Genomic DNA, 11,822 nt, shown 5'->3' on the forward strand with positions numbered 1-11,822 from the left:
ATAGGAATTGAATAAATAAAAATAATAATAAATAATAATGTTGGTTGTTTCTCAGGAAAGCTTGATTTTATATATATGCTTGAGAATTTCCCCTTTAATAATACTTTCTATCAGTTTACCCAGAACAGATGTTAAACTTACTGGCCTTTAGTTACCTTTTAAAAATTGGAATTGCCTTGGCTGCTTTTCAGTTCTCAGGTACAGAGGCTGATTTTATGGACAAGTTATATATATATTTTTACAAGAGAGCCACAATTTCACATCTGAGTCCTTTAAGAGCTCTTGAGTGGATAGTGATACCATCCAGATTTGGTGATTTGTTTATTTTTAATTCTGTCAGTAGAATCTAGAACTTCGTGTCTCATTATCTCTGTTTGCCTTCAGACCCTTTCTGAAAATTCCATTTCAGACACAGGTATCTGTTCTACATCTTTAGTAGTGAAGACAGATACAAAGGATTCATTCAGCATCTCTGCAATCTCCTTATCCTCCTTAAGCAAACCTTTAACACCCATATCATCAACCATCTCTCTGATCATCTCACCACTCATATGACATGAAATGTGATATGAGATGCATCTCATGTGTCTATATCTGACTGAGGCTTCTTAAAGCCTCAGGATTTCCAGAGCAGCTGAACCTTATAGCCCTGACTTTAGTTTGTCAATGCACTTTTGGGCAGCTATGCTCTGATGTCAAATTTCCAGTCTTTCCTTTGCCTCAGCACTGCTATTACAGTACAGAAAAAGTATATACAAATCAAAGTGTCCCTCCATGCAGCTGTACATGAAGATTTCTACATACCACTGAGTTATGTCTACTCTGTGATTCATTTCCATAGACAATGCCTTCTAACACATTATGCTCAATGTTTCCTGATCTTATGCATAGACCCTGCCTCATTCCAGATGTACAGAAAGCTGCCGTTCTGGATACTTCAAGGTGGTTAAGGAAGGAGAGCCAGTGTGCTGCTATGACTGTGCTCCATGTACAGGAGGGACAATCTCTACTCAGGAAGGTAAGTGACTTTAGAGATTATTAGGGCTACCTGTTGAGAATACGACAATGATGAGTTCTCAGAATGTGTGTACATTTATTTTAAGCATTTCTGAACTGTGTTTATGATCAAATTGATAGTTCATTTCACAAAGCGGGGTGAAAGAAAAGTTCTTGGGCAATGAGCTGCAGGGGGAGTTGCTTCTCTTTGGCATTTCCAGTCACCAGACCTCCATGCACTTGACATGGATCTCTTCCAGTTGCAAGATATGGATCACTGTAGTCATGAGTGTTTTGGCCCTGGTCGGATCACTTAGGAAGGATTCCTATAGGATTACTGCTTCTGCATGGATATGGAGCTTGATGGTGCATGAGATGAGATCACACAGAGCCAGCCAAGTGTGTGGCTTGAATTGAGGAGAATTAAGTTCATATTCCTGCTATGTTGCTGCTTGTTAGGAGACCTGCTCAATAAAGAAATCAGTGAGGAAATATGCATGCAGTCACTACATCATAGCACTGGATCACTTAACTGAATACTCTCTGAATGGCAGTGACCCCCCTATGCATCAGGGAGAATGTTGTCTTTCCCACAATGCCTTCCACCTCTTTGGTTGGTAACTCCAGGTATTGGACCTGAAATCTTCCAATGCAAAGTCACCTTCCCGTGAAATTTGTCCCCTCCTCTTTCCTAAGCTTTCCCCCATATGTGTCTTATTTGGGTATTGTAGCTAGCAAATCCTTGCTTGCAAATATATCTTGTATAGCAGGAGTTCCCAACCTGTGGTACTCCAGATGTTGCTGGATTACTCCAATTGGCTGTGGCTGGGGATGACAGGAGTTGTAGTTCAGCAACATATGGAGTACCACAGGTTGGGGTCCCCTGTTGCATAGGATGCAATAGACCACAGACACCTCGGGGAGGAGAGCTGGTCTTGTGGCAGTGAGCATGAACTGCCCCCTTCTCTATGTCCATCTTGGCTTGCATTTGGATGGGTGACTCAGTGTGAGCACTGTAAGACATTCCCCTTAGGGGATGGAGTTATAGCTCAGAGGAAGCGCATTTGCATGCTCACAGCATGGTAGGGCTGGGAGGGATTCCTGCCTGTAATCTTGGAGAGCCAATGCCAGTCAGTGTAGACAATGCTGATCTAGATGGATCAATGGTCTGACTGGGAATAAGGCAATCTCCTACGTACCTAGGACTGTAAAGTAGATGTTAGTATCACTGTAGGCACTCTTGTACCTTTCAGATGCAGACCATTGCAACAAGTGTCGAGAAGATCAGCATCCAAACCAGGACCAGGACCAATGTGTCCCTAAACTGATAACATCCCTGTCTTATGAAGAGTCTTTGGGGATCATCCTAGCATGCCTTGCACTGTTCTTCTCATTATGCACAGCAATTGTTTTAGGAATCTTCATTAAATACTTAGAAACTCCAGTTGTCAAAGCCAACAATCGTGACCTCTCCTACATGCTCCTGGTCTCCCTCCTATTCTCCTTCTTGTCCTCCTTTCTGTTCATTGGTCAGCCCCAGAAGGTGTCCTGCCTTCTCCGGCAAACTGCCTTCAGCATCATCTTCTCATTTGCCATCTCTTGTGTGCTGGCCAAAACAGTCACTGTAGTGGTGGCATTCATGGCCACCAAGCCAGGGAACAGGATGAGGAAATGGCTGGGGAACAGTCTGGCCAACTGCATTGTCTTGTCCTGTTCCATTGTCCAAGTGGGCATCTGCACTGCCTGGCTGGCAATCTCTCCCCCCTTCCCAGATGCTGACATGCATGCCCAGGTTGGGCAGATCACCCTGCAATGCAACGAAGGGTCTGTCATCATGTTTTACACAGCCCTTGGCTACATGGGCTTCCTGGCAGCCATATCTTTCACGGTGGCTTTCCTAGCCAGGAAGCTGCCTGGATCCTTCAACGAGGCCAAGCTGATCACCTTCAGCATGTTCGTCTTTTGCAGTGTGTGGGTGTCCTTTGTGCCCACCTACCTGAGCACCAAGGGGAAATACATGGTGGCTGTGCAGCTCTTCTCCATCTTGGCCTCCAGTCTGGGGGTACTGGGTTGCATCTTTCTTCCCAAATGCTACATCATTGTTCTGAGACCTGATCTAAACACAAAGGAGCATTTGATGATGAAAGCTAAACATGTTGCCTGATAATTCCTCTTTTCTTCTTAATGTTTTTGCAGTGCTTTGACTAGTATGGTTGTAAAAGACAAATAAAGTGCCTTGGGATAATTTTATGAAAGGCAGTTGTTGTTGGTTTTTTAAATTATTATTATTATTATTATTATTATTATTATTATTATTATTTACATTTTATATTCCGCTCTTCCTCCAAGGAGCCCAGAGCGGTGTACTACATGCTTAAGTTTCTCCTCACAACAACCCTGTGAAGTAGGTTATAAATCTAACAATAAATTAATAAAAGAAAATAATGTGTTCAAGTCTTTCTTTCTTTTATAAACATTACAAAAGTCATGAGGGAGAGAAATCATGTATAATAGCATCAGAAAGGTGGTAAGACATTTTTATTTATTTATTTACATTCATCACTTCATCATAACCTGGTTCCAAGTAGATTCATATTAATGTGCCTAATTGAATTAATGGACTTTTATGTATTGATGCACATGTTGCATAGCTAGCTTTCTTTGTGGGGATCTTTTTTTATTGATCCAAATTTTTTATTGATTCATCATTTTAATAATTAAGTCTGTTGCCTTCCTGCCTATTATTTTGTTTATTTATTTATTTATTATTGAAATTTTTATACAGCCTTCCAAAAGGCTCATGGTGGTTTACATTCAAACACCATTAAAATCAATTAACAATTAAAACAAAAATTATAAACTGCATAAAATAATTTTAAAAATTTAAAAAAATTAAAACATCATAAAAAACCAATTAAATAGCCAAAACAATTTAAAAACAAGTTTTAAAAAGCTGAGAAAGTTTGGTTGAAGAGATGTGTTTTCAGAAGTTTCTTAAAAATTGCCAGAGATGTGGGGGCTTATATCTTAGTAGGGAGTGCATTCCACAATCTCAGGGCAGCAACTGAGAAGGCCCATCTCTGTGTAGCCACCAAACAAGTTGGTGGCAACTGGAGACGGACCTCCTCAAGTGACCTCAATGGGCAGTGTGATTTGTAGTGAAGAAGACGCTCTCTTAAATACCCAGGATCTAAGTCATTTAAGGCTTTGTAAGTTATAACTAACACTTTGTATTTTGTCTGGAAGCCTATTGGCAGCCAGTGTACCTCCATCAGTAAAGCAGTAATGTGGTCTCTCCGAGATGACCCAGAGACCAACCTGGCTGCTGCATTCCGAACCAACTGAAGTTTCCGGACTATGTACAAAGGCAGCCCCACGTAGAGCACATTACAAAAGTCTGATAGACATATTCAGCAGCAAACAGGAATTCACTTGTTCCTTGTTTAACTCACTCAAGAGAGCTAACAAAATAATCCCGACTGCTTTGCTTTTTAAATTCTGAAGCTTTTAACCATCCGTTCAACACACAGATCAAATTCCTAACCTTAATTTATAGTTGGCAAATTCACAAGGACTTCACAGCAATGGCTTGACATCAATCCAGTCGTTACAACAACAGCAAGTAGAATTCCAGCAATTTATCATTGACCACGCTTCGAGGTGAGCTTCTTGAAACTTTAGCCATTAATTATAATCCAAACCGAAAGAAATTGGATGCCAGAGAGGCTTCTCATAGTCAGGTCACCCCAAAGCCAGGCTAGACATGAACAGAGTTTTGAGATGACCAAACAGATTATCCAATTCTTCTGTCCAAGGGATGGGATCTGAAACATTATTAGCTAAAAGAGACCATAGCGGTTTGGTTAATAATGAGAAAGAGATTAACCATTGTCTACAGTAATTTAGTGCCTCTAAAAATGTATGCAATTGTTTCTTTGTCTTGGGTCGAGGCATAAGATGAATTGCTTCCACCCTAGAAGGTTAGAGATAATGTTCATTGGCTGATATCAAATGACCTACAAACAAAACTTGAGATTTGAAAAAATGCAATTTTTCCTTGGACACCTTATGCCCTCTGGTGGCCAAATAATGCAATAACTGCAGTGTATCCTGATGGCATTGGTCATGTGACCCAGAAGCCACAACTAAATCATCAACATAAATTCTACTCACCAGAATATGAAGATTTACAGGGCAGATCCATTTTTTAATCCCAAAATCACCTTCCTCAACAAGACCTCTCATAGGGGATACTGCACAGGGATAGAGGTTTTCCTCTGTTTCTTCCCACTATAGAGAAACTTGTAGCTTGTTCTCAACATGGGGGATCATATTTTGAATGAAGCTTCCCTGCTGTGCTGGTCTTCTAATTGTAGAGAGTTTCATTCAAAAGGAGAGCATTCAAAAATATAAATCACCTGAGTAGACCCTCCTGTAAAAGAAAAAGGTTCCAGGTCTCTTTTTAATGCTGGTCCGTACAATGTTGGCAAATCACAAAAACCCATTGGGAGCATGGTGTGGGTTAGCCTCTCCCCCCTGTAATTAAATGCAAAAGAGATATTGTGAGTCACTCTGTATAGGAACACAAAAATATGCAGAACACAAATCAATGGTTGAGAAAAAAATAGCCACTGTCGGGATCTGCGTCAGCACCAGCCCGGGGCTTGCCACTATTGGGTGTAATGGGACCACAAATTCATTTATCACTCTTAGATCACAAATCAACCTATACAACTGTTTACCATCTTTAGTGAAATGCCCCTCCTTCTTCAAGGCCACAATTGGGCTGTTAGAGGGAGAGCAACAAAGCACAATCACTCCTTGCTCCTTCAGAGCATCCATCAGTGGCTTCATGCCTTCATCCGCCTCTCAAGATAACGGACATTGGGGCAACGACAGGTAAAGTTTGCCCTTTTTGATCGAAATCTTCACTGGCTTGGCATCTAACAGCTTCCCCACTTTGTAGTCATGGATAGCCCACAAAGAAGATGGCAAGTCATCCAGAGAGGAGGGGTGGCCATCCCCCTCTTCTGGAATCTCACCCTCTGTTGCTAGTTCCATCAAAAGCCATGGAGCCAAATTGCTCGGAATGTTCACAAACATTCCTGTTGGTCTACAGTAAACATTTGTGTTCAATTTGCAGAGCAAGTCCCTTCCCAATAAACTCAAGGGGAATAATCACTCAGTAAGAATGCATGGTCCATGCTCAACGGGATCACTGACACAGTAGTGGGTTGTGAGACAGGATGGGGTAAACGCAACCCATCCGCACCCACAGCGTTCATCACTTCCCCAGACTTGGTTATTACAATAGCCTCTTTTGACCGCAAGGTGGAGTGATTGGCCCCATATCAACCAACAAGTTCACCTTCTCCCCTCCCACCTGACACGTCACAAAAGGACCTGCTTGATCCACCTCTAACATGACAGCATTCAACACTGCAGGAAAAGGAGAGGCAGTTTCAGGAACAACAACATCAGGAGAGAGATAAGCAAATAGAGGCAGCTGCAGCAAAAGCAATTTGTGTACACATAGGTACTACAGACCAGTCAACAGTGGACCCCTGGCCCTCTAAAATCCTGTCTCTATTAAACCTTGTCTGCCTTGTCCACCTTCTTCTAAATCTCTATTGAGGAGAGGCGACCTGTTTCCCCTGTAAGGGAGACGTTCGCCTTGAGCCTCCCATGGGGTGTTTCAGTCCAGCGGTGGCTGTCTCGGCCTCTCTTCATACTGGGATATACGTCCCCCCTGTTGTCCTCCCCCCTTCCAATCGTTACCACGCTCTTCGTCCCACAGCCCCGGTTGTAGACACTGAGACCTGATATGCCCCAGTTTGTGGCACCCCAAACAAGTTTTTTTCACTCATTCCTCTAGACTCACTCCTCAGGGGATATGAGCCTCTCCCTCACACACACACCCCGGGCTTTGATATCGGTAGGGGCCCATGGTTTCTCATATTGTGCAGTTTGCAATGCCATTAATCTAGACTTGGCTTCTTTTTCTTTCTGGAACACTAAATCCTCTTCACTCTTTATTTTTCCCCAGATTGGGGTACAGGCTGTTAGAACTTGGTCCATAGAGTGACCCTGCCACCCTATCACTGCATCCTCTAATTTGCTACAAACGGAGTTGATCAGTCCCCTTACAAAAATTCCAACTACCAAACTGCGGGTGTTCTCCATGGCTAGATCCACCCCAGAATATCTGTGCAATGCTTCAAAAAAATTGTGATTGATAATCCGCTGGATGCTCCCCCTCTGTCTGTCATAGTTCTTCCACTTTACTCCAATTGAGTTGGGTAGGGACAAGCACTGTAATAGCATCCAGTAAGGAGCGTCCAGTTCTCCCCTCTGCGCCACCAGAGCCCCTGGTGGTGCAGTGGTAAAACTACCGCCCTGTAACCAGAAGGTTACAAGTTCGATCCTGACCAGGGGTTCAGGGTTGACTTAGCCTTCCATCCTTCCGAGGTCGGTAAAATGAGTACCCAGAATGTTGGGGGCAATATGCTAAATCATTGTAAACCACTTAGAGAGCTTCCAGCTATAGAGCAGTATATAAATGTAAGTGCTGTTGCTATTGCTATTGCTATATCCTGGATCAACCCTTGGCCAGGGCTCCCCCACATGGGCTGGATGACTTGTGTGGGCAATCAGAGCCTCTTTTTGTTCTTTAGTCATTACTCCATCCAAAATTTGTTCCACATCACCTCAAATGGGTTTGTATATATTGAAAATCAGTTCCAGTTTACTCTGGAATTCCCTCGGTTTCTCTCTTAATTTTGGAAAGGAGGCTTGCCAGTTTAAAACATCCCCCGGGTTGAATGGAACATGTATATAACTTTCAACACCACCCCCGGCATTGGGGGGGGGATGCCCTCAAGGGGTACTGGTAATTGGTCTCCCCAGGAAGGAAAAGGCCTGGGAATACACTTGGAATGATAGGCATCCTTCTAAGTTCGTCCATCGTCCTAAGCTCACATAACAAAAAAGCTCGTTGCTCCTCATCCTCCACCAACCCCCTGGGCTTCACATTCTTCTGAAGGATTGATTCCAATCAGGACTAAACTTCAGCAACAGTCAGGTTTAAATCTGTCAACATTCCCTCAGTGTCACCGGGCAAACATATATCAGGGACTAGTAGAGGCACCTCCCCTTCTGCCACCGCAGCCATCACACTCCTAGTGTGCATGCAGTCCATGAGATCCATTCTAGCTCTGCCCCCTATGCCTGGACGTGATGCAGTCACTCAAGGCATCACTGCTCTCACGGTCTCTGGTGCAGGCACACTGGCCATCACTCCCCCCACCCTTCAAGCTGGACCTGCACAGGGATAGGGAGGGGTGGCGGCTCTGGCTTCCAGGTTTCTAAGAGCTCGTCAGGTAAGCTAGGATAGATTTTTGGCAGTGCTGGGGCAGAAATGCTGCAGATGGTGACGGAAAATGGGGGTGCCAGTGAGGAGATCCCATCAGGCGTTGGCATGAGCCTGGAGAGTGGTTTAGCCACCCTATCCGCCAACTCTCTCCTTTCCACCTCCCTGTTCCACATCTGCCAGACTTCCACCTGCTTTGGAATTTGGTCCTCGATCACATCTCTCAGATGCTCAAGGACCTACCGGTCAAAACTGCCCTCCCAGGGGAAGGCGGTCTCGAGGGGCAAATGAGTTCACTCCACCCACTTTGATATGTACCATATTGTCTGTTCCCCAAATACTCGGCGCATGTACCCTGCTGGCATATCTGGGAAAAGGTGTTTACCCTGCCTACAACCACCTATAGAGCCCCACCACCACAAAATGGTGGTGATTAGATCATTCTTATCTTTATGTTAATATTTAGTTATACATAGGCTCTTGTAAACTGAACATCCTCCCCCCTATAAGGTCCAATCATGGTTCTTCTAGACAAGATACATTAGGGTCCCAACTACACATGTAGGCACTTTAGAGTACAGTAATCCCATTGTTCATTGTTCCCCCAAGCCCCTCCTTATCACACATTCCAAAAATCGTCACTTCATCCTAAACAGTAACTTTGGTTCATTTTCTCATCAGGGATTTGAGGCCTAGTAGCCCAGATTTCTGCTACAAAACCTTGGAATGAATGTCCTTGGAATGAAATTGCTACTAATGTTTTTGCTGCTTCCCCCTGCTCTTCACAAGCTATTGAAGACAAAATGTCCATTAAATCAGCTGGGTGATATAGCAGAGAAACTTAATTATTACAAGCCAGGAGACTATAGGGCTATTCCCACGATCAGGTGAAATCGGGCTAGGGGAGCCTAGCCCGATTTTGCCTGATCGTGGGAGCCACCGGGCTCGCAGGTGAGCCCGGTGGCTTCCTGGCGGTTAACCCGCCAAACTAGCCCTCCCCTTAAACCAGGTTTGTGGAGCAAGCGCTCCGTAAACCCAGTTTTTAAAATTTTGCGAAGCCGCAGCGTGGCTCCACGCCGGATCTACTCATGAGTAGACCCCCAGCCAGGAGGCTTTAAAGCAGCCTCCCGGCTCGGGGGTCTCTCCAGTATGCCCTGCACGCTAACGCAGGGCATGCTGGAGCTTCTGGGGGCCGCGCGGCCACCAATCCTCCCAGCCCCCGCTGGCTCCATCACGGAGCCGGAACTCTGATCCTCCAATCCCTGCTCTCCCTCCCCAGGCAGGTCTTTTGGATTGTGAGACCCACTTCTATGTGATTGCTGGGGTCATCACATCTACCACAAAAACTGAGTTTTTCCAATCTGTTTTCTTCAAGACTCCCTCTGTTAATATGATGGTGTAAATAAATACATGATTATGGACTTCTTACTATTCCACTGGCATCTTTTTTTTTTAATGTTTCTGCTTTATTAATTCTAGTTTGATTTTCTGATTTTGATATTTATTTGTGCATGAAGCTGTCCTTGGAGTGCGGGCAGAGCTGTTGTGCATATCTTTCAGTTCTGAGCTGTTGTTGGCAAGAGAATGTAGCTTGCACACTCCATATATGAAATCACTCCTGGGTGCTATCAGTTTCTCAGGCCTTTCCCCACTGAACATTTTCTCACAGAAAATGATGGTGTGAGAGAACATTTTCCAAATAGAACTTCACAACATACATTTCCTATTTCATTAGAACATCAGATAAATGAGTAAAAATAGAACACCACACTAGAAATCTATACTAGGTGTAGACTGAACATCCGAGGATTGAATACAGCTACCAGGGGTTTTTTGTGGTCCCTAATATAGGCTCAAGTAACAAGGACTCTGCCCCCTTTCCCCTAATTATTCATCTTGAATGCTTTGACTAGTGAGATATAGACCAAGGGCATTATCATTCCTCCTGGTATCTTCCTGGTTTTGCTCCACTGAAGGTGAGGGTCTTGATTGTTCACAATTAGTAAACTGTGGGGCTGTTCACACAACTGAAAAATTGGTGGGTCAAATGTCCTACCCAGGTTTGGGAGTTCTGTGTGCACTCCCAGTTTTTGGTTATGTGGGAGCTAACTATTAGGTAGGAGGAGGGAGAAGTGATTATGTGGAATTAACAGGAGCTGGATAAGAAAGCACCATCCAATCCAGCTTTCATACCCAGCATTTGACCAAAGTAGGAGAAAAAGCTGTCCTATCCAGCTCCTGTCTCCCACACAATCACTTCTCCCTCCTCCTACTTAGTTGTTTGCTTCCAAGCAACTGAAAATTGGGAGCATGCACTGCTCCTAAACTTGGGTAGGATGCTTTTCCTACCCAGTTTTTGGTTGTGTGAACAATCTCTTTATCTAACTGTATTAGTGGTAACTAATCTCATCCATACTTTCTATTTTAAGAAAGAAATGCCAAGACAAGTTCTTTCCCCATTGCAATGATGCTCCATCATTTCAAGGACCTCTTATTTATTCATATTTGAATGAGTTCCCTGTACATAGAAACACAAACAAACCCTTTAGGTTTGTACATCTGCTCGGGTTTTGTTAAAGGCAAATGGTTCTTTACTTTGCTACAAAAATTTTCTCCCACAAATGCACACTTCCACATTGTAATGTTTGGAGCAGCTATTCTAATTTGGGCTCTGGGATAACAAGAGTATTGTTGCACGAGAAGCATCTAGAGAGATCTGTTGTCCAGCAAGAATCTTACAGGGAAAGCAGCAAGAGCCTGACTTGTTCCCATTGGAATCAAGATCAAAATGTGGCCCACTTCTATTTCTTGCAGGAATTGTGGCATGATTTTCTGGCACCTCCTGCCCTTCGTGTTCACCATCCATGAGATAAACCAGAATCCTCAGCTGTTACCCAACATCACCCTTGGCTACAATGCATGTGAGAACTATTTCGATGCAAAATTAACTTTTAATGCCATGGTAGACCTTCTGTCTATAGGGCACAAGCATGTTCCAAACTATGTGTGTGGAAGAAAGAATATCCTAGTGGCTGTTTCTGAAGGCGCTGAGACTGAAATCTCCAATCAGATGTCCAGCATGTTGAGTCTCTACAAAATCCCACAGGTATGACTCATGGGTGGCAGTGGTGATTCAAGCTGCATCTCATTCCATATTGCAGGGTCTTCAGGAAAGTCAAGAATGGCATGAAAAAGTAAGACCAGGCACAGAAGACAGTTGGTGGTTTATTTGTTTTTTAAAATGAACATATCTATCTATCTATCTATCTATCTATCTATCTATCTATCTATCTATCTATCTATCTATCTATTTAAAGAGTTTCTGTTTCCCCTGGTACACACTCACAAACACTTTCCTTTTGTGCTACTGTCATTTCTGCCTAAGCAGATTGGTCCACCCCTCCTCTCAGCATGTCTGGGAGGCGAGCTTTTTGACCGGCCTTTGCAAAGTCATGAG

At 43.7% G+C, this 11,822-nt stretch overlaps 1 protein-coding gene across 9 annotated transcripts in view; it reads left to right on the forward strand.

Moving 5' to 3' along the window:
• LOC128342369 (vomeronasal type-2 receptor 26-like) overlaps window positions 1–11,271 on the forward strand; it is a 99,358-nt gene extending 88,087 nt beyond the window's left edge. For 4 of the 9 annotated variants that reach the window (XM_053289596.1, XM_053289598.1, XM_053289597.1 and 1 more), the window contains 2 exons: window positions 892–1,018; window positions 2,250–3,198. In XM_053289596.1, the coding sequence (XP_053145571.1) occupies window positions 892–1,018; window positions 2,250–3,160 (1,038 nt within the window). In that variant the 3' untranslated portion in view covers window positions 3,161–3,198. Of the gene's footprint in view, window positions 1–891; window positions 1,019–2,249; window positions 3,199–11,179 lie in introns of those variants that run through there. The other 5 variants (XR_008314941.1, XR_008314942.1, XM_053289601.1 and 2 more) reach the window with 5 other exon arrangements.
• The last annotated feature ends 551 nt before the right edge of the window (window positions 11,272–11,822 follow it).

This window comes from Hemicordylus capensis, chromosome 2 (assembly GCF_027244095.1).
Source record: "Hemicordylus capensis ecotype Gifberg chromosome 2, rHemCap1.1.pri, whole genome shotgun sequence".
Lineage (NCBI taxonomy): Eukaryota > Metazoa > Chordata > Lepidosauria > Squamata > Cordylidae > Hemicordylus > Hemicordylus capensis.